The sequence below is a fragment of the Salvia hispanica genome, chromosome 3 (assembly GCF_023119035.1).
Source record: "Salvia hispanica cultivar TCC Black 2014 chromosome 3, UniMelb_Shisp_WGS_1.0, whole genome shotgun sequence".
NCBI lineage: Eukaryota > Viridiplantae > Streptophyta > Magnoliopsida > Lamiales > Lamiaceae > Salvia > Salvia hispanica.
Window position 1 is genome coordinate 27,035,075 of NC_062967.1, and position 21,798 is coordinate 27,056,872.

Below are 21,798 nucleotides of genomic sequence, written 5' to 3' on the forward strand. Positions count from 1 at the left end.
TTTTTATTGTCAAATGCTGTTAATTCTAAGCTAACAAAGTATAGCTGGAATGTTCACATGTAAAAATTCCTCGGATTTCGTTGTAAAAAGTCCATGACTTGTCTTACTAGTTTTCTATCATCAATAAACTGATTAATAAACAACACCAAGTCTTCATCATCTAATGTACACAACAGGGTTCATGCACGCCAACATTCCGAAGTTGGGATGCCAGTGAATAAATATATTTAATATTTCATCTTTAATTTCAGACAAGCATACAGATTCTCTCTCGTTTTCAAGAAATATCCCCAAATTTACTTCATCTAACAATACCCATTCACCATTTGTCATGCCTCTAATGAAATCTCCTTCCACAAACGAAAATTAAAAATTATCTCTAGTTTTTGAACTATATCTGATACTTCATCCGTTCCACAAGAATATGCATTATTTCCTTTTTAGTCTGTCCCACAAGAATATGCACTTTCTAATTTTAGAAACTCTTCTCTCACTAAAGAGGTGAACCCATTCTCCATTAGCAATACTTTAATTAATTTCTCTCTCTACCTCTCTCTTACTTTACCAATTTCGTATTAAAACTCGTGCCGACCCCAAAGTGCATTAAAACTCGTGCCGACCCCAAAGTGCATATTCTTTGGAGACGGATGGAGTACTACTCAGCAAAACTATCATATTTAGTATAGATGTATCCCTTGGTGTGGCCTATCTGGACAAATACCTTTCAAGAACATCAAGAAATAATAAGTTTGAACTATGGCCCTATAATTGAAACAACGAGGTCCATCATCCGAGTTTAGTTTTTTCTGTTGCTAGATCACAATTCAGCCTTTTTCTCTTAGCGAAGCAGGGAGCAATCCTCCAATCCATGGAAGAAAAGATTACGGAAGGAATGCATAATGTTAAAGTGTTATGATGAGATGAAGTGGAGGAGAAATCATTATTTGTACTAGTATTCCATTTCCTGCCCTTGTAATTTTTTCCTTTTTTATAATATTTTTTCCTAGAGAGTGTTAATTGAGTAAATCCGTCACACATATACACACCTGAGCCTGAGCTTCCCCCAAACAGGTAACCTAATTAACTGTATTTCTTTCTACATTGGTTTTCATTTTTTTATTTGCGAATTCATCGATCTTATCGAAATAGCAATAGCATGCATATATATTTGTTTCTTAGCTGAAAACAAAAAAATAATTGATTAGTTTGTAGCGAGTAAATTATGGTGTGGTGATGATCATGGCCACTGCCGTCGTCGGACTGCACAAATGGCGTGCGTGAACCCTACCTCAACAATTAACTCACTTCTTTCTTTAAATTCATTATTAGGAATTTCTTATTGAGGCTCTCCTTAAAAACCGTTGCTCTCCTTAAAAACCGTTGCTCTTAAAGCCTACTTTTAAATCTATAATTTAAAAAAGAAACAAAGGTCTCCACTATCTTGGTTGACTTTAAAATATTGTAAAGAATATACAATCTTTTAATATGAAAGATAGTTGAGAAATAAACAAGTGAAAGGTATATCATTCGACTTATAAGTATGAACATAAGAAAAAATGGCCTCTCTCTACAAAATTTTAATATTACTCCCATTAGAAATCCCGGTTAAATTCGGCACAGGTTTTAAGAAATATCGATAAAAATGAGTGAGAAAAGATAATGAAATGTGGGGTTCATTTTTATAATAGAAATGTGAGTGAAATGTGTTAGTGGAAAGTAGGGTCTATCTAAAAGTGAACCTGGATTCCTAATGGCAACAAACTAAAATGGTAAAGCAGGCTTCTAATGGCAGACGGAGTGAGTATAAAAGAGTATTCAATTGTGAGCTTTTTTACATAATACTCCCGCATAAAGGGATAAGTTCACGAATGTATGCACTCTTTTATTTTCAGACCTTTTGGCGACGATGTAAGTTCCAATCTAACATGGGTATATTAATTACCAAACTTATATTAACTATAACCCCAAGCGCGATTGGTCAAATTCATCAAATTTATATTTAAAAGCGCATCTACCAACTAGGCCCACATCCAAAAGCCCATTCCACCTTGAACATAAAGGAAAGAATTCACGCTAGAAGAGAAGTCGTATATATTAAACATCACTTAACATGCACATTTGAACAAATTTATTCACTATCTACTATCTAGTAATAAGAGACACGAAATGTCTCATCTGATCATGACTATCCAAAAATTGGATGTCTTCCATATTTATTTCAATATCAATCATGCAAGCCCACCATATGTGATATAATCATTAAACCTTGATGGGAATTGCTCTAAGAAGGGTTTTCTTCTGCAGTGCTAGTCCAAACACATCTTCTCTTTGGAGTTTTTTGGATTCTGCCCCTTTTTCAAGCTTCCAATCGAAGTTGTGACACATCGTTGCCACCATGCAGTGCAACATGCGGCTAGCTAGTGGCAAGCCCGGGCAAATTCTCCGTCCTGAACCAAATGGAATTAGCTCCAAATGCTGCCCTCCAAAATTTATGTCGTTATTTAAAAATCGTTCAGGCTCAAAGTTCTCCGGATCGTTCCAGATGCTTGGATCTCTCATGATTGCCCAAACATTGACAAATATTTTAGCATTTTTGGGGATTATATAGTCATTGACTCGCGCTTCTTCTTCCGCGACATGAGGAGCTAAGAGAGGCGCGGGAGGGTGATGGCGGAACACTTCATTGATGGTAGCTTGCAAGTATGGGAGTCTTGAGATGTCTGATTCTTCCACGATGATTTTCTCTCCAACAACGCTCTTCAGCTCTGCTTTCAGCTTTCCCATTTTTTGGGGGTGGAGTAGTAGTTCCACCATTGCCCACTCTGTCGTGGCCGCACTTGATTCTGATCCTGCAATAATTAAATCCTGACATATACAGTACTCGTGTTTTAGAATAACGATTTGTAAGCATGGAAAAGTTAAAGAAAAGAGTAAACATAGTATATTATTCTCACCACAAACAAATGCTTGATCTCTTTAATGCTCAAATCATACTCATTCCCTTGGGAGAGGTCTAAGAGGGTTTCAAGGAAATCACTCTTCTTGTGGTAAGACGACGTCGTTCTTTCCTGCAATCGCTGATCGATGAGGCTCTGGACTAACTCAAGCAAGCTCCCGAGGTGATGAGTGAGCTTCCGTCTCATCCCCTGTGGATCCAAAGGAACAAAGATGGGGAAGAAATCTGCAACATTGGGAACTCCCATATACCTTGTGATGGCCTTAATATGCTCTTTGAATTCCTTATTTATAACACCGTATTGGATGATTTCAATGGAGAAAAGGGTAGCAAACATGAGGTTGGACATGGTGGTGAAGGTGGCTTCTCCGACGTTCATAGGGCGGCCCTCGCCGCTGCACGTGTTGATATAGTCGTTGAGCTTCTGCAGCATCTCTCGCCGGATATCTTGAGTGGCGCGAAGAGCTTGACTGGAGAAGAGATTCTCTCTGGCTATTCGCCGAATCTTTTTCCATATGTCTGAGGCGGCGGGGAGCATGGCCACCGACACGTCGCCGTGGCCGTGCACGCACACTGCGTTGGGAGTGAAGGGCGTCGAGAAGACGTGGCCGTGTTTTTGAAGGACTTCTTTAGCTGCCTCGGGCGATGAGGCAACGACGACGGATTGGCTGCCGAGCTTGAGAAACATCAAGGGGCCGTATGTTTTGGAGAGGTTAGCGAGGGATTTGTGAGGGTTTGGGCCGAGTTGAAATATAATTTATCAAATTTCATCACCCGAACATCGTCGGAACATATGCAATTGAGATCTCGTTGGAATCCTTATTAAATTATCTTTAATTTGATATATTTTTTGAAAAAATAATTTAAATTGAGTAGAGTTACGTAAATTTAAAGATTTGAGATGATTTTGAGGAGAGAGAAAGTAGTTAGTTATAATGACATTAATACTCTTTTAATTTAATTAATAATTATTTAAATTTAAAATATATTACACTTGGTATTATATTAACTATAAGATCTTCTAATCTAATGGTTGAAAATTGATCTCAATTTGGAAATGATAATTAGTTAGCCATTGAAATTGATTACATCCCGTATGAAATACTATTTTGGATTATTCTTATGTTACTCCATTTATTAGTCAAAATGGAATATTAAATCTAATAAATCTAAACAAGTGGGAATATATGTTTAAACCTAAAGACTAACTCAGACTGTGTCTAGAATCTCTCCAAGCTAAAAGCCGAACGCCGCCTCCTCTCCGGAATTCACACCGGCGAGCCGCACAGAAATACTATTCGAGAAGCGGTGATAACAGCTCATTGCTAGCAGGAAGTAATTAACTTTAAAGAGATTGCGCCAACAGCTCGACTCTGCGGGAGATAGGTTTGGCTCAGTAGTTCGTAGAGCTCTGCAAGTTTATCTAATCTTCAATTCATCGCCTGTTCAATTCCATTCATATTCTTCAACTATCAGCAAATTCCGTCTGCTGGAGAGTTCAATTGATCAACATCTTACAAAGTACTATCATTTTTTTGGTGGAAAAATCTGCAGTTTGAGTTTGGATAGACAATGCATGGCCTGAACGCCTTATCTGAAAGCTCACTGGCAATCAGGCCGGCTACAACTTCATTAGCTTTCTTCAATCCTAAGAAGCCTGCAGTTTACAGGACCTGTTTTGTTCCAATGAACCTAGGCATGCAGTCATTGAAGAATTCATCGCTCAGAGCTCCTCCAGCTTATTGCAGAGCTTCTTTGGAAGTTTCTACTAGGTAATGTAGTAGGATTTAGTCTCTTTTCCCTACTTCTGTTGCACTATGAAATATGAATTTTTCCAAATGTCTAGGTTTTGGTTTGGTGCAATTGGTATTGGAGTTTTTTTAATTTTCAAAGCTTAATGTATTTTGTTGAATTCCAATTTTAATTTTTATTATTAGATGCTTGTTATCTGTTCTGCAATATGTGGTTTGCTAGTACAATTTGAAGGACTTGTGTTTACCATTCAGAGTGCTGCTAAATTTGATTTACACTGTATGTGATTTCAGTAGCACTGAGGTACCAGTCCATGGGTTGTCAGAAACGGTTGTGGGCGTTCTTGGTGGAGGGCAACTGGGTCGAATGTTATGCGAAGCAGCTTCTCAGTGGGCAATAAAGGTGGTCATACTAGACCCGATGGAGAACTGTCCAGCGAGTAATGTATGCCATCATCATATGGTGGGAAGCTATGATGATAGTGCTACAGTTGAAGCATTTGCTAAGAGGTTTGGATTGTGAAAGTATATGCTGTTTTGCTTTTGATGTGAAAGTAATGTTTGATTTACTAATTTGGATGAGGTTTGTAGATGTGGGGTGTTAACGGTTGAAATTGAGCACGTGGATGCTGCAACTCTGGAGAAGCTTGAACAAAAAGGCGTGGATTGCCAGCCTAAAGCTTCAACTATTCGAATCATCCAGGTTTTACTCTCTTCCCACCAGGGAGAACATTAAAGAATCCTTAGGAATGTATGATGCTATATGTGGGATTAATCTACTAGAAAGCAGTATATTATGGGTTTTGCAGCCCTAGTCTCTGTATGATCACTTATACTTTGAGTACCGCCTCTTGGAACAGGATAAGTACCTTCAGAAGGTCCATTTTTCTGAACATGGAATTCCACTGCCTAAGTTCATGAAGGTAATTCAGATCAGCAGATAAACTGTGCTCCAAAGTTTAAGTTGAATAATAACTTAAAATAACATATAAGTTACTGTTTTCCAACATATTAATCGTGCCATGGAAAATATCCATGCAGATAGATGATCTTGAAGGTGCTAAAAGAGCAGCAGAACTATTTGGTTATCCTCTTATGATTAAGAGCAGAAGGCTGGCTTATGATGGACGAGGCAATGCTGTCGCTAAAAATGAAGATGGGATTTCTTCAGCAGTAAATGGTATCCAACAAGCAATATGAATTTTCTGTTTTGGCATGTTGGCTATACTAGTTAAATTACGTACTCTGCTTCCTTCATGAATTACGTCCTATTTCTGCATGCTTTTTATTTTTGGGCTTGTATGATAGATACTTGGAAGACAAGTAGAAACTAGGAATTTCATGCTTAGAACTGTTAAATGGGACTACACATTTTTGTTGCTGATAATTATATCAAATTTGGCTGTTATCCATTTTCAGCACTTGGAGGATATGCTCGTGGTTTATATATTGAGAAATGGGCACCATTCGTAAAGGTAGCTTATTATGACTACATACTTTCTTTGAGATGTTATATGGTCTAGACTATTGACAAAATGATTAAATACTTTATGTCCGTCCAACACAGGAACTTTCTGTTGTTGTGGCAAGAGGAAGAGATGGTTCTGTTCTATGCTATCCTGTTGTTGAAACTATCCACAGGCGAGCTAATATTTCTATTTTGATTTTCTTAAAATTGAAATATTATTTTTCATGTTTATTAAGGTATAAATGTTGTGAAAACTTTACTATTTCTATGTGCAGGGAGAACATATGTCACATTGTCAAATCACCTGCCAGTGTATCTTGGAAGTTTTTACAACTTGCAACCGAAGTTGCATACAAGGCCGTGAGTTCATTGGAAGGTGCTGGTATTTTTGCGGTTGAGTTGTTTTTGACAGCCGATGGTCAGGTTGTACATTGATCTTTCATTTGTATTGGCTACTTATCTTGATATGAACATCTAGATGACGTAATCATTCTTCATTCTCTCAGATTTTGCTGAATGAAGTGGCTCCCAGACCTCACAATAGTGGACATCATACAATCGAGTCTTGTTTTACCTCACAATACGAGCAGCATCTGAGAGCTGTTGTCGGACTTCCACTTGGTGATCCATCAATGAAAGTTCCAGCGGCTATCATGTATAATATACTTGGTGAAGATGAGGTTGTTATACTCTTTCAGTAGATGTGGTTATAGTGATGGAATGATCAATAATCTTAAAATGTCAGAATATTCCAGAATTCGTAGGCTGTAACCCCCACCCCCCGCATTGTCAGTTTTTAGTGGTCTTTACCAAATTTGGTTGCAGGGAGAAGCTGGTTTTCTTCTTGCTAATCAACTTATTGCAAGGGCATTGAGGATTCCTGGTGCGACGGTCCACTGGTATGACAAACCAGGTGTGTTAACAATTTGCGCATCATACTTGTGTTTTGTGTTTGCCTCATACTTATTATAGTAACATTTCATTATTTCAAATTTTTAGACATGAGGAAACAAAGAAAGATGGGCCACATCACCCTCGTTGGCTCTTCTATGGGCCTTCTCGAAACACGACTGCATTCCATATTGGAAGAAGAATCAAAACAAGACAAGCCTGCAGGTCACAGATTTCACCGCCCAGTGCACATTTGTTTGGGTGATGATTTTTGGGTATAATTAACAAATTCTTACTATTGCAGCTGCTCCTCGTGTTGGAATTATAATGGGCTCCGACTCTGACCTCCCTGTCATGAAGGACGCTGCTAAGATTTTGAGCGAGTTTAACGTGCCAGCGGAGGTTATTACATTTTCTCCCTTTCTGTGGTTTCTTTTTCTGGTTTGAAGACTAGTTTCTTCACAATGTAGATGCATTTCCCCTTTCAAATAAGTTTCCGATTTACAGGTAAGAATAGTCTCAGCACACCGGACCCCTGAAATGATGTTTTCCTATGCTTCATCTGCTCGGGAGCGTGGTATCCAGGTCATTATTGCAGGTGCTGGAGGTGCAGCTCACTTGCCAGGTAGGAATTATTTGAGAATGATGTTCGTATATAACCACATATATATAAGTGTACACGCTTTGAACATTGTGCACTGGATCAGGCATGGTAGCTGCTTTGACCCCCTTGCCTGTAATTGGTGTTCCTGTCCGTGTATCTACATTAGACGGACTCGACTCTCTCTTGTCCATTGTACAGGTATAACTGTTTCCGTCTTTTTGGTTAGCCTTTGGCAATTGCTTGGATTCTTTGGGATTGAAAGAGTAGTTTTTCGAAAAATCATCTTATACTACTATCTGATTGGAATTCTATTTTCCATTCGAAAAGGGCCTTACCAAAATGACCTAACTCGAGCTCATATCTCTTTTCAGATGCCAAGGGGAGTCCCAGTTGCCACAGTAGCAATAAACAATGCAACCAACGCTGGTCTGCTAGCAGTAAGGTTACTAGGAATCAGTGACTTTGATTTGCAAGCAAGGTGGGGCTATCTCGTCTCGTCTCGTCTGTTATAGATAGCATAAATGCTCCCTTTCCTAACCCAGCCCAAGTTACATGTCTGTCGTTTGCTAATGGAGTGACTCTTTTTCCATCCTTATAGGATGGCACAGTACCAAGAAGATAGAAGAGATGAGGTTTTGGTCAAGGATGATAAGCTGGAAAAGGGTGGCTGGGAGGACTACCTCAATTCATGAAGATTCCAACATCGATAGCATTTTTTCCGAGCAGCTAGGTAACGGCAATCTACAATTCTTGAGAAATGAATGATGCATTTCTTAAAAACATAACTTATGGTGATGCTGAAGTAGATAGAATGGCTCAACCAATGACTTTTGATACATGTCAACAAATGTGAGATATTTTGGAGAGGGTGTATGTGTGTTGTTGTGATGACAAGTTGTTGTTACTTACAGATGTAGAATTAGAGTCCTTTTTAATTTAACCTATGTTGATTGGAGTAAACAAAGTGAGGATGTTAGTATTGAATCAAAACAATTTTTCACTTAGTAATATGAAATTTTGCCCACAAATTACTCTTATTCTAACGAGCCTCAGAAGATATACTTATTTATCGTTATAGATACTCTATTTGACTTGGTGCGGGTTTCAAGTGAAAAAATGGATGGCAAAAAAAGTGAGTGGAATTGAGTCTCGTTTGTATTTACTTAATTTTATACTAACTTGATATGAATGAAATGATTTAGTTAGACGTGCGCAGTTATAACCGGAATAATCTTCAACTAGGGTCGGAACTGTAACCTGACTCTCGTGGTTCAATCGTAACCGTGAACCCTTATTCGGGCTGGGTTCAGTGCTAATACTGCTAGTATAATAGTACAAGCTTTGTAATATTTCTGACAATTTATTTATTAAAACTTGTAACTATAACATATTATTTTCTTGACATTATAGGAGAGGTTAGCCTGCTTATGTCTTCACTTGTAGCTTATCCTTTGTCAAACAAATAAAAATATCGAAAACGGCAAGCACGTATCTCACATATGTAGATATTATACTACTTCTACATAAGTTATGCGTCATATAATTTTATTGTTTATTGATTGAAAATCTTGAAAATTCATTGGGTTTGTTCAATAGAAGTTTCTACCACCAAATTTCCGTAAATTTGAGTATATTGACGTACACCCATTTGTCAATATAATGAAAAAAAAATGTTAATCAACTAAAAGGTCTCCTTCCCTCATCAACGCTGACTTTATAATATGTCCAATGCCTTTCATTTTTCTTCCTACTCGAAGTCGAAGAATAATCAAATGATATAAATAAAAAAGTAAAAATTGTCATGTATATCACGAAAGATAGGTCAAAATTTTAGTTCATCTCACATTTTTCAAAAACCAAGTTATTTATCTCGAATTTTGTAATTTTCGGAAGTATCTCATTCGTCTAATTTTCGACAAAATACGTGGCGATATGACATTCTGCAATTTAAACATGTGAAAATGTTATCGTTAGATTGACAATATCAACTTAATTCCTTAAAGTGATAGTACCATGATTAATGATATCTTTAAATCAGCTAACATATCATCATATATTCATTTATAAAAGGATGTGGATGAGATAATTTCGAAAATTGCAAACCTCATGATTTACCATTCAATTTTTAAAAGTACGTGGTGAACTGAATTTTGATGGACTTTCATAATTTATTTGATAATTTACTCACAAATAAATAAACGTTCATTTAATCTCATGGTACACATTGACTTGGGTAGAAATAACTAGAATGTTAGGCACTAAGCCATTTACTTTCTACACTCTCTCTCTCTTCTTGTCTCTTTGTGAATGGATATTTTGACATGCCAACCATTCATAATCCAACCAATAAAGAACCCCAATTTTCTTTCAATTTGCAAGAAATTGCCGTCTTTGTTTACTTGTTTTTATTTTATTATAATAATCAAACGAATATGCCCCATTTATATAACATTTTCTATCTCATTGGCCCCATCATCATGGAGGTCACCACTCTAGCTTATGCGAATAGTTGGTAGTTTGACTATTTATTTATTTTTATGATACCGCAAATCATTCTTTTATTGTTTAAAAAAAGATTAGTAGTAGTAATTAATTTCACATCTTCAATTTCATGTAATCCACCATTTTCAGCCGTCCACGTAATATAGGTTTGTGTTCGGTTCAAGCAAAGAAAAGTGGTTATGAGTGGTTGCTTAATTTGCATTTAATTTGGATAATAGTTAGAATTATAGAATGTTTGGCCTTTTAAATTGATAAAGAAGTTGAACCTTAAAAAATATGGTGTTGGTTCAATAATGGAACGGTTATAACTAATCATAAGTTTAGTTTTAGTTGATATACTCTTCTAAGAAAAGGAACACTAAAAAACAATGAATTTTGAAAGGTTGGATCATTGAAAGATGTATATCTAAGGACGGGATGGATCATTTCATAACTATAGTTAAATAAGAATTTTAGAATTTATCAATTAGTAGTATAAAATGTATCAGTCCCGCAACACTAACATATCAGTTGTTCCAATTAATACTATGTTTTATGCTTCCAACTGATAAGTTCCCAAATTCTCAATTTAACTATTTGAGAATCTTTATTTAGTTAGCACTTTACACTTGCTTCTCAAAATACTATTTGTCACTAGATGATTTAAGTTAAGAGATCATCCAATTAGCTTAAGACTACCTAACACCTCTTTTAACAATTTTATTAGTCAAAGTAAATGAACACACTCTAAAAAACAAATGCACCCACCACAAACATCATTAAATCCAAAGAGTAATCAATCAAGTCCAAGTCAAAACCTCACCTCCCCACCCTCTACATAAGAAGCCTCACCCACTTTCTCCCCCCAAATCCAAACATGCTTGGGAAAAAACTCGGTTCAATGGGAAAACGAAGCAAGAAGGCAAAGGCAACAGCCAATGCCGCCCTTGAGGACTCGCATTACGAATGCTTGCTCAGGGCAGGTGAGTGCGGGTCGCACTCACCTACCACAACCACGCCCACGGGGACGTTCGTGGTGTACGTGGGGGGCGAACGAGAGAGGTTCGTGGTGCCAACGAGCCACCTGTCGCACCCGCTGATGCGGATCCTGCTGGAGAAGGCCCAGAGCGAGTTCGGGTTCAACCAGAGGAACGGGCTGGTGGTGCCGTGCAGCGTCAATGCGTTTCGAGAAGTGATCAATGCGGTCGAGTGCTGCAACGGCAGGTTCGAGTTTGGGGACCTCGTGCATGAGTTTCTTTAGTGCTTTTGTTAGGTTGTGTTAGATCAATTAAAACTGGAACCATTTTGATGTCGTTCAATGATGTCTTGTTTTCAGCCATTTTGTAATCTAGTTTAGTAATTTGTCGGAATTAATTAGGTAACCAGCAGTCCATTACTCTCATCGGCGGCATCATCAGAGTGATGTGACAGATTCATTGCAAATTGCAATTACATCTTGATTACATTTACAAGTGAAAATTGTAGCATTTCGTATCTCATCTTTTATATGCTAATGATTGTAAAATGACATCATACAGTTTTAGCGTTTCATAAAAAAGAAAGAATTAATTGCTTGTAAAATTATAAAGTTTGGTTAAATTTTGGTTTACTTTTATTTTCAAAATTTAGATGACAAATCATGAAATTTCAAAAATTCTCAATTGTCTCGCGATGATTTGGTGATGTTGGTGAATATAGTGTGTTACTGTGACAACGTGAAAGGCTAAACGGCGTTATTTTGAGTAAAAAATAAATTAAACCAAATTTGATCGAACAAGACAATTGAGAATTTTTTTCACTGCCTAATTTATAATTTTGAGAGATGTTCGACAAACTAGAAATAACATATTCTTTGTAATTTTATAATTTAACCCAAAAATAAAACATGATATTGAAATCGAGCCGGTCTACGACCCAAATCAATCATGGATATTCCGATTCATGAAATAACTAAATAATGTTAGGGTAATTTGTCGGGAAAATTATGAAATTTGATCAAATCTGGACAGTTCTAGAATTTTAATATTAGTCGGATAATCATGAAGTTTGGATTTGTTTGCGGTTTGGCCGTAATGTTAAAAGAAGTACTGGTATGTAACTTTCAAGTCTTGTTTACCATACACCTTCGAGCCATTTCACAAAGTCGAATCAAGTTCGCGCATTGATATTTTTAGGTCATTACCTTGGGTGTTTGTTTCACTGGATACTAGATAGGGACAAAAATCTCGTCAATCTATTCACTAACGTCGCTAATTAGATGACATCACTAATTTGATGACGAGGCTCTGGCCACCTTAATAGAGTCATAGTTACTCCGGGTGTCAAATTATACAGACTAAAATGAAGGAGAAAGAACATAACTGCAAGGGGCATTTACTTTTTCTTTGGCCAGCAAAAGTTGGGATGAGAATTTAATTTATCAGAGTACCTCCTCTTTTGGAGCAATGCATACAACATTTTTCGAGACAGCAAACATATGGATTACTACACAGTAGAATCAGCCGATTAAGCTATTCCTTTCAATAGAATCTCTTTGATTCCATCTACAAACTCATTCATCTGCTCCCTTGAGAACAATGGGAATGGATACACAAAGGCGCAATCTAGTTTCCCGTCCCTTATCGTGTCGAATGCTGCAACTGACGGGCCTACTCCGTGAACCGAGGCACATCCAATGAAGTCTTCAAACCCGAGGGCCTCTTTCAGTTTGTTTGGAGGATCAAAAATAGCGTCCTCAAAGACGGATACTAGTGAAGTACGGAGAGATGACGATGGAGTCAGACTGGGGTTCTCTATTGCCTTGCACATTAAGAAGTTGAGATCGGCCATGTCTGTGAAATGCTTATTCTTGTTCTTCAAGTTCATGAACGAAGAATGGACTCGTTTTGCCAGCTCCCACAAATCTTCCCCTCCTTTAATATCATGAGTGTGCAGAATGGCAGAGTGATAAAAACCTGAAAATTTTCGACCGATATGGTGAAAACAAGTGCAGATCTAGAGAAGTAGCTGATCACACATTTTACTCAAGATGACAAAAATCAAGATAATGAGAAACAAAGTGAAAGTCCCCTAATACTAAATAGATAATGTGGCAGAAATATAGGGCAGATTTACCATGTTCAGAAAGCCAAAACATTTCATCAAACATTGATATTAAAATCAACATTTCTTGAACAAGTTGTTTAGGAGCCACCCGAAACACCTGGTTTTGATTATGTTGGATTTTCAGTATATTCAGTCAACTATACTTGGGCTTGATATATTTAAGCATGTACATTTGACCCTCAGATATTAGTGAACCAAGTAGGACAGGATATCTTTATTTACAATCGATCCTTAGCCAGAATTTCAAATCCGGCTAAGCAAACATTGATGTACTTATGAATCATGACGACTTATTGAAAAGTCTAATAGAAGCTAAGGTGGATGGATCAGGAATGAATGGTCTATTAAAGAGTGCCAGAGAAGGTGTTCAAGGATTATGTTGTTTCTGCTTCATTCATATTATTTCATTAATACATTCACGAATGCCAACTTATAAGTCATTTTTTTCCTCTTTTATTCATTGGTATCATAACATCCTCGCAATTCAATTGTTCTTCACTTCTACAGTGAACCCAACAGAACCTACCCATATGGTGGCTGCTAAGCACGGGATCAAGAGCAGACCGGCAATCCGTGAGAGTTACAACCGCATACTTCTCCCACTGTTCACCCGGGAACTTTTTTGACGCATGACAAGCAATTAATGCGGCTGCTGCCAAAGCTGCACTTAACTTTATCTCATTAGAGTTGCACCGCTGCCAAAGTAATGCCAAAACTGAAATCAGTAAGCGGGAATAGTTGTTATGCAATGGCAGATCAAAATAAGTTAGCAATTTAACAGATCAACTTGAATCCAACCAGGCAATACATCCATTTTTTATATAAACAGTACTGAATTGTCAAATGATGCAAGTCAAGAAAATCAGGTAGAAAAACCAATGGAGCAAACGTTCGTTATTTAAAATCCTATCACCCTTTGTCAGAAACAAAACTATTGCAAGCCCTACTGTTTCTTAACCTGATCATATATACGCCTATCCATTTCTCCGAGCAGGCAAAACCACTCATATCTAGAAAAGCAACAAAATTAGCCAGTGTATGGGTTTTAAGTAATGATAGAGTCTAAAAATTCGGATAACAGAGTGGGATAACACAGTTTCAGCTGATGAGTGTTTGAACAAAAAATGCAACAAAACCACATAATTGCAAACCTTCAATCATCCACATTGCGTTAGAACTTCAGTGCTGAGCATGATAGTTACTCTATCACAACTTAAACTAGTAAAAGAAACCACTAACATCCTTCCACGAACTAATCAAGCAAGCATAATTGCATAAATGCAATGTTCTAAACAACCTGAGACCTAATCAAAGCTTGCTCCTAACTAATTAGGTCGCATTAAATCAATCATGAAATCACAGATAATAAAACAATCGCAAATCTCAACAAAAATTGACTCACAGACAGAATCCGGCCAGTATCCTCCGCATTCATCCTCATCCTCACGATGCGCGACTGCCTGGGCGAATCCGTGTCACTGAAGCTCAAATTGGCGAGGCGGAAAGAGTTGAGAGAGTATCCCAACATATCGACGCCGCGCGCCCAAAACGGCTTACTCCCCACGCCGGCGGGGATGCAATCCTCAATCCCCAAACTAACCTCCATCTCCTGACTCTCCTCCACGGATTCCGCTCGATTCCCCTCCATCAGAGCAACTAATTCACTCATCAGCGCCGCCGCGGCAGCCCTATCGCAGACGGAGGTGTGGATGCGGAGCGCCAGCACCCACAGGCTCCCCTCGAGATGGTAGAGGCTGGCGAGGAAGAGATCGGCGTCGGAGGAAGGGTCTGGATCCTGCCAGGAGTTGTTGTTGAGCTCGTGCTCGAGGATTGACTGCAATGGCGGGATGGAGGAGTGGGATTGGAGGATCTGAGCGGTGGATTGGGCGTCGATGGGGCGGATTTGGAGGTAGGGGGATTGGGAGGTGACGTAGGAGGAGGAGTCGAAGCGGAGCTTGGAGTTGAGGATGGGGTGGGAGGATTGGAGGCGGCGGAGGGCGGATTGGAGGAAGGGGAGGTCGGGGGGCTTGGAGAAGAGGAGGGCGAGGACGGTGATGCCGGTGCCGCCGGGGACGGCGCGGCACCAGCTCAGCTCGGTGGCGCAGACGGCGCGGGATTGGTGCGACATTGGGTTGGGATTTGACAATGACAGGTACGAAGATGAAGGTGGTGATGATGGTGATATACTCATATGTGTTTCTGTTCATCGACGTTAACGATATTATTATTTTATTTATTTTATCATTGTTAAATCCTTGGATATGAGGTGATTATGTGCGGAATATACGTATATACTGAGGTAATCGTGGGATTCGCTTTCTCTGCGACAAATTTGGCCCATTTTTGTTGTACTACTGTCACTACTACAAGTCTATTCTATTATCTCTAGTGTTTTATTATGATTGATGTGATAGTTTAGATAAGAAATATTCGCTTATAATTTGGGCCATTAATTATTTGGGCTCGGTTCAGAGGGCATCATGCGTAACTGGCGTGCCTAGGCGAGGGAAAAGTATCCATGCTCAAACCATATAGCACAACTCACTTAATAACACGTTTTCTCATTTATTTAATAGATTAAGGGTTTGAGTCGTCACGAGTTAGACGAAAAAGCATTATTGATTCTCTTTCAGAAAAAAAAAGGCGATACCGCATGCTGTTGTAGAATCTTAAGCATGTGGTTGATATTCGATTTCATGGGCGCGTAGCTTATGATTGTTTTTTTTATTGATAATCTTGATTTTAAAAGAATAATAAATAAATAGCCAAACGGCTACTTACAACGGCCATTTTTTGTTTTTCTATTGAATCTTTTTACTTAATTATGTAGTACTAGTAATTTTTAAATTTAAAATTATAAGTATTGTGAGTAGTGTAGAAAAGTATAGGTGAACTAAGTAAATGATTAAAAAATATTTAAGGATAAACAATTTTTTTTATATGATAGTGTAAAAGTATATCACAATGATCCTAGCTGATTAATCAAGCCGATCATAAGAAACAATGAATCGAAATACATTTTTTTAAACACAAATTAGAATTCAAACTTCAGTCCCGTCTTCAGTCACTCCATCGATCAAAACCTTACTAATCCGTTCAACAAGCTCACTCATCTGCTCCCTCGAGTGCAGCGGCGCGGGATAGACGCACGTGCAGTCGAGGCGGCCTTCGCGGACGGTGTCGAAGATGGCGATGGAGGGGCCGACGCCGTGGACCGAGGCGCACCCCACGAAGTCCTCCGCGCCGATGCTCCGCTGCATCTCGAGGGAGTCGTCGAGCACGGGGTCCTCGAACACGGTGACAAGCGACGTCCGGAGGGACGAGGAGGCGGTGAGAGCCGGGTTGTCGATGGCTTTCGACATGAGGAAGTTGAGATCGGCCATGTCGGAGAAATGCTTGTTGCTTTTCTTGTAATCGGCGAAGTCCATGTAGCATGTCTTGGCTAAATCCCATACATTTTCAGATCCTTTTACTTTGTGTATGTTGAGGATGGCTGAGTGGTAGAATCCTGTCGTCGGAGAGAGGTTAATCAGACGATGAAATGTAGCTCAGTTGGTAAGATAAGACTTTATTGTACTATTTTCTTTCACCAATATAAGAGAATACTAGGCACTTATTTATTTGTGTCACAATAGTCGTCATGTTACAATGGGCGTATTTACCAATTGTGACACTAATAAACAAGGAGTAGTATGATATAGTTGATGAATTAGAGAAGTAATTTACCATAGTGACGATGGGAAAGAGGTGGTTGAAGAATAGCACGACAATCAGTGAGAGTGACGACTCCATATTTCTTAGTGTCAGAAGTGTGATGTTTTGTTGAATTTGCTGCAATTATTGCAGCTGCTGCTAGAACTCCACATATCTTGATCCCTTTGGACTTACACCTCTGAAAAATATTTATTCGATTAAATGATAATTATAATGCATAATATAAATTAAGGTAGCAGACAGAACACATATTTCCTTTTCATGTGTTAACTACAAAGCAATTAATTTAGAACATCAATTTTTATGGTCTACAATTATTATAAAAGAGACAATGATATACTATAGCATCGATAATAAGAAATATCTCTCTTTTTATACGCCGCATAAAACACCTCATCGTACTATATATCTCTCTATCAGATATTAATGCAAATATCCTAATTTTCCTTTTTATTTTGTATAGAAATTTGGAGTAGATACAATACTACTTAAAAGGTAGGCACACAAATTCTGTGAGTACCACTTCAGTTTATTACCTGATTCACATAAGAATTTAAATGAATCAAATTATTGTCTATTGTCAGAAATTAAATTAGTTATTAATGTTATGTTGTCACTCCATGGTAGGGTATAGATAGTCTATAGTCTATGCTCTATGACCACTTTTCCCTAGCATCATTTGCGTTTTGATTAAATTGTCATTCTTTATATTTATTTTCTATTTTAATATTTTACAAATTGTTATTAGCATTGTTAATATTTTAAACTACATATATAAAATATAGTACACTCACTACGAAAAAAAGTATTACCTCCATCTCATAAAATTTGTCCCAATTTAATTCGGCACGAGTTTTAAGAAATTGTTTGATTTTGTATTAAATAGAGATGTGTAGTGGAATAAAGGTCTCACATTAAGGAGATTGAATGGTGTATTTTAATGTTTATTTTTGGAAAAGGACAAACTGTATGGGATGATAAAATTGATAAAACGAGACAAATTTTGTGGAACAGATAGAGTATCTTTTAAGGACACAAAAATTAAGATGCTATTACTTGCGTTGGAATTTTTTTTAAAATAATAACAATTAGGATGCAAAAAAAAACGTTCCTAAATTAATGATAAATTAACTTAATAACTTTTTTTTCAAAACACTTTCATTTGTGTCTGCTAATATTCGTTGGGACACTAATAATAAAGACTTTTTTAAAGCGTTAGTTGTATATTTAGAAACACAGATAACATTCTTTATCGTACGAAAATATGTCCTTATTTTTTTTAGTGACAACCATATAACTGTGTTCTCCACGTATCTTCTAGTACGGAGTACTTAAATATGGCGTATTACATAGTGAACTATTCGTTACACATTTTCTATCATATGCAATTATGCATAAAATTACTATACATATTTAATTTATACTACTATAATGTAATTTGCATTATAAGACTTGTAGACATATATAGCTAGGTAGGACTAATTTGTTATAGGAGTAATTAATTATCAGCACGTGATAGCACGTAATGTTTTATTAAATTATTAATGATCAATTAGCAGAAATTGAATTCAAGTTTACCTCAAGAATCAGAGCAGTATGCTTGGTTGCTATTTGCAGCCTGACCACCTCAGACCGCCTCGGCATTTTCGTATTTTGGAAGGTCAAATTCGTCAACCTGAGCGAGTTCACCGAATATCCCAACGTGTCCAACCCATGGGCCCACAGCGTCTTCTTCGCCGTCCCAACCGGAATCAAACTCTCGATTCCCATTTTGCCCTCCCCCTCATTCCCTATTCCCGCATTTGGCCCCGCGCCCCCCACCATCTCCATCAGCTCCCTCAGCACCGAGACCGCCGTCGCGCGGTCGCACACCGAGGTGTGGAACCGCAGCGCGACGACGGACCCGGTGCCCGTGGCCGCGTACACGGCCACGTGGAGGATTTCGGCCCCGCTGCATGGGAAGGAGCCCGGGTGGGACCAGCTGTTGGTGTTGAGCTCGTGCTCTAGGATTGCGTGGAGCGGGGAATTGGCGGCGGCGGCGGCGAGGATCTTCGCCGTCGTTGGGGCGTCGTGGAGCGCGACGGCGTGGGGCGCTGCGGGGGCGGGGGCTTGGAGGAAGGAGAAGGATTTTGTGGCGCGGTTGTAGTGGAGTTTGGCGGCGAGGAGAGGGTGGCGCGTTTGGAGTTTTTCGAGGATTCCGGTCAGGGAGGCGGCGATCTGCGGCGGCGGGATGGCCATTTGGAGGGCTAGCACGGTGATGCCGGTGCCGGAGGCGACTGCTCGGCACCAGTTTTGCTCGGTGTTGCCGAGGGAGCGGGCAGGGGAGTATTGTTTTTCGGAGGTGTGGATGGCAGCGGCGGCCATTTTTCGGCGGCGGTGGTGGTGGAGATGTTAAAGGTGTGTGGAGGTTTGGAGTGGGATGAGGAAAAGGTTTAGGGCTGGGCATGCATTTATAGTTGAGGATGGAGGTATACAAGGGTAGTTTGGGGATTTTATGTGAGCCACAAAATATTCATTTTTGCTTTATAACACAAATATTCAATGTCAGATATTGGAAATGAAAATTATGGGATTGATCGATCGGAGACAGTGAAAAAGGTCGTTGTTGATGTTGTAGGACCGAGATGAGTTACTGCATTATAGAGCCATCAAGGATAGATTGGGGATTTTATGTAAATTTCATAACTTGTTTAGACACACAAATATTCATTTTGGTCAACCTAGACTTATCACGATGATTCAATATCAAATATCAGAAACAGAAGTTATGGGATCGGACATAGTGAAAAAGTTGTCGTCGACGTCATAAGGTAGAGACGAGTTGTTGCATTTTGAAATCGACAACAACTCCAAAAGTCGAATTTAAATGAATCTTTCAGCCTTCATGATCTGTTAATGAGATCGGTCCACACCAACCCCAACCACCTGGATCCACAATAGTACAGTTGCTATTAAGGTTAAGCCACTTCACAAGAGGCTACAAAATCTTCAGATAAGTAATTTTAGGTGCCATAGGAAAAGCTTCAATGTCAAATGTCGGAAACGGACCAGTGAAAAAGGTCGTCGTCGACGTCGTAAAGAAAAGACGAATTGTTGCATTATGAAATCGGCGACAACTCCAAAAGTTGAATTTAAATGAATTTAATATGGGATTAGTCAGAGATCTCCCAATTCCCTCACACTATGTGGATATTGAAACATAGTCTACAATTTACTTTTATCTTTTGGTTTCATTTGATTTTCTAAAGTCCATATATATAGCGACAGAGTTTCCAAATAATTTTGGTGACCACTTTTCCTAGCCAATAATACATGACTCTACAAATGGCTAATCCAATAAATAACTAAAAATAAGATCAAAGTGAAACCTTTCTTATTAGATTTTATTCCTTAAAATGGGAAAATTGAAATGTATCATGGAAAATAATTACATAATGACTTTTATAGGGAAATAAATACTCAATTAATACAATATACAGTACAAGCATAAAATCATTCCAGCCCCAAAAATTATTATACATAACGTAAATACTCATTCTACTAAAATTGGATGAAAAGTCGTTTCTTACCAATAGAGATTTGCTCTTCCGTCAACCTCTCCATATTCTTATCATCCTATTTTAGGACAAATTGACCTAATCACAAATCGAAGTTAATTGTTTGTCATTGCATTATATATTATTGTATTGTCAAAATTAAGAGTCATTGGCCCCAAATGACAATTTATTATAGGGAAAGTGGTGTTACCACTCTATTTTAGATAGATGGAGCCATGGAGGGTCCAAACTATTCTTAAATGGCATTTATTAATGATAAGCCAAATGCCCCACCATTTTTATTTGCAATATGGTAGTGTGAGCTTTGATGTACATTAAAAATCTAAGTTACAAAATAATAGTATAAGAAATCGATTATCTCCACTTTTCATTACATATATAGTTTTTTTTTTTTTTTTCACATAAATCTAAAACTTCAGCTATACTTGAATTCATACGCTTTCATGACTAGCCCTAGCATATTTGGAAGTATAATTAATGTTTAAAATTCATATTTTGAACTATATATATATACAAACTTAATTATTTGATTCTTAATTACATTCTATCTAATTAAGACTTTATTAATGTTCATGTATCACAATTAATAGGTTACTTAAATAGTGTAATTCCTACAACTACGCATATCACATTGTCACGTATAAATAATTAGGCCACCGATAATTTGTTGACTTCGAGTACATATATATGTTTATACTCTCTCCCCATACGTCTCAAATAATTTTACCCAGTATTCCATTTTAGTCCGTCCCACATAATTTTATCCATTTTACTTTTACCATTTTTAGTAGTGGACCTTATATTCCACTGACTCATTTTTATTCACATTTTATTATAAAACCAATACTTTAAAAGTAGGACCCACATCCCACCAACTTTTTCAACTCACTTTCTATTACATTTCTTAAAACCCGTGTCAAGTCAAACTATGTAAAATTACGTGGGATGGAGGGATTAGATTTATTTTCTACCTTCAATTCTAGCCCAAGGCGTGGCCTTTTGAATAACAAACCAGATCTTTTGAATTTTATACACAAAATTAATTAATAATGATGATATTAGAATAGAACAATTAATTGCTGCCTAGCTTCGTTCAAATTCCGTTGATTTGATGATTTAATTTGGTCAGGAATCAATATTTTATCATTCCACAATCTCAATTTTCTATAAAGATGGAATAACACATTCCTTTCTTCGAAATCATCCTTATATATTTTAGATTTTATATGTAGTGACTTTTAATTTAATCTGAGCCAACGTTCAATATTGTT

General features: G+C 37.9%; 5 protein-coding genes across 6 annotated transcripts; 2 read left to right on the plus strand and 3 right to left on the minus strand.

Moving 5' to 3' along the window:
- Window positions 1–2,067: 2,067 nt before the first annotated feature.
- LOC125216734 (11-hydroxysugiol 20-monooxygenase-like) lies at window positions 2,068–3,704 on the minus strand (the record flags this gene model as incomplete). The annotated part of the gene is made up of 2 exons (XM_048118499.1): window positions 2,068–2,865; window positions 2,955–3,704. Coding segments are annotated over 2 exons (1,356 nt in total), but the record flags the coding sequence as incomplete, so codon positions are not given.
- A 462-nt stretch (window positions 3,705–4,166) lies between these two features.
- Window positions 4,167–8,698, plus strand: LOC125208971 (phosphoribosylaminoimidazole carboxylase, chloroplastic). Of its 2 annotated transcripts, XM_048108520.1 has the most exons (17): window positions 4,167–4,342; window positions 4,511–4,728; window positions 5,002–5,217; window positions 5,299–5,410; window positions 5,568–5,630; window positions 5,749–5,887; window positions 6,127–6,182; window positions 6,275–6,348; window positions 6,451–6,598; window positions 6,682–6,855; window positions 7,001–7,088; window positions 7,175–7,291; window positions 7,371–7,468; window positions 7,574–7,691; window positions 7,774–7,868; window positions 8,042–8,148; window positions 8,269–8,698. In XM_048108520.1, the coding sequence occupies exons 2-17, from the start codon at window positions 4,529–4,531 to the stop codon at window positions 8,360–8,362; spliced, it is 1,899 nt and encodes a 632-aa protein (XP_047964477.1). In that variant the 5' UTR covers window positions 4,167–4,342; window positions 4,511–4,528; the 3' UTR covers window positions 8,363–8,698. The 2 variants fall into 2 exon arrangements, with proteins under 2 accessions (XP_047964477.1, XP_047964476.1); XM_048108519.1 differs by having other exon boundaries at window positions 4,167–4,728.
- Window positions 8,699–11,021: 2,323 nt separating this feature from the next.
- LOC125210607 (auxin-responsive protein SAUR50-like) lies at window positions 11,022–11,640 on the plus strand. The gene has a single exon (XM_048110148.1). The coding sequence runs from the start codon at window positions 11,029–11,031 to the stop codon at window positions 11,410–11,412; it is 384 nt and encodes a 127-aa protein (XP_047966105.1). The 5' UTR covers window positions 11,022–11,028; the 3' UTR covers window positions 11,413–11,640.
- Window positions 11,641–12,504: 864 nt separating this feature from the next.
- Window positions 12,505–15,486, minus strand: LOC125211196. Its single transcript, XM_048110906.1, has 3 exons — window positions 14,659–15,486; window positions 13,783–13,951; window positions 12,505–13,105 (listed from the first exon to the last, which is right to left on the minus strand). Exons 1-3 carry the CDS (start codon window positions 15,445–15,447, stop codon window positions 12,657–12,659), a joined length of 1,407 nt encoding a protein of 468 aa, XP_047966863.1. The 5' UTR covers window positions 15,448–15,486; the 3' UTR covers window positions 12,505–12,656.
- Window positions 15,487–16,182: 696 nt separating this feature from the next.
- Window positions 16,183–19,352, minus strand: LOC125209071. The gene is made up of 3 exons (XM_048108669.1): window positions 18,549–19,352; window positions 16,983–17,148; window positions 16,183–16,764 (listed from the first exon to the last, which is right to left on the minus strand). Exons 1-3 carry the CDS (start codon window positions 19,332–19,334, stop codon window positions 16,298–16,300), a joined length of 1,419 nt encoding a protein of 472 aa, XP_047964626.1. The 5' UTR covers window positions 19,335–19,352; the 3' UTR covers window positions 16,183–16,297.
- Window positions 19,353–21,798: the final 2,446 nt, after the last annotated feature.

What these genes read in the sequence shown, in the direction of transcription:
- LOC125208971 (XM_048108519.1), top strand. Translation starts at nt 4,529, where the DNA reads ATGCATGGCCTGAACGCCTTATCTGAAAGCTCACTGGCAATCAGGCCG. An exon ending in AATGGGCACCATTCGTAAAG is followed by an intron (nt 6,183 to 6,274) that starts GTAGCTTATTAT and finishes CGTCCAACACAG; the next exon opens with GAACTTTCTGTTGTTGTGGC. An exon ending in AGGTGCAGCTCACTTGCCAG is followed by an intron (nt 7,692 to 7,773) that starts GTAGGAATTATT and finishes GCACTGGATCAG; the next exon opens with GCATGGTAGCTGCTTTGACC.
- LOC125210607 (XM_048110148.1), top strand. Translation starts at nt 11,029, where the DNA reads ATGCTTGGGAAAAAACTCGGTTCAATGGGAAAACGAAGCAAGAAGGCA.
- LOC125211196 (XM_048110906.1), bottom strand. Translation starts at nt 15,447, where the DNA reads ATGAGTATATCACCATCATCACCACCTTCATCTTCGTACCTGTCATTG. An exon ending in ATACTGGCCGGATTCTGTCT is followed by an intron (nt 13,952 to 14,658) that starts GTGAGTCAATTT and finishes TTACTTTGGCAG; the next exon opens with CGGTGCAACTCTAATGAGAT. An exon ending in GCTTAGCAGCCACCATATGG is followed by an intron (nt 13,106 to 13,782) that starts GTAGGTTCTGTT and finishes GAAAATTTTCAG; the next exon opens with GTTTTTATCACTCTGCCATT.
- LOC125209071 (XM_048108669.1), bottom strand. Translation starts at nt 19,334, where the DNA reads ATGGCCGCCGCTGCCATCCACACCTCCGAAAAACAATACTCCCCTGCC. An exon ending in ATACTGCTCTGATTCTTGAG is followed by an intron (nt 17,149 to 18,548) that starts GTAAACTTGAAT and finishes AATATTTTTCAG; the next exon opens with AGGTGTAAGTCCAAAGGGAT. An exon ending in TCTTTCCCATCGTCACTATG is followed by an intron (nt 16,765 to 16,982) that starts GTAAATTACTTC and finishes CTCCGACGACAG; the next exon opens with GATTCTACCACTCAGCCATC.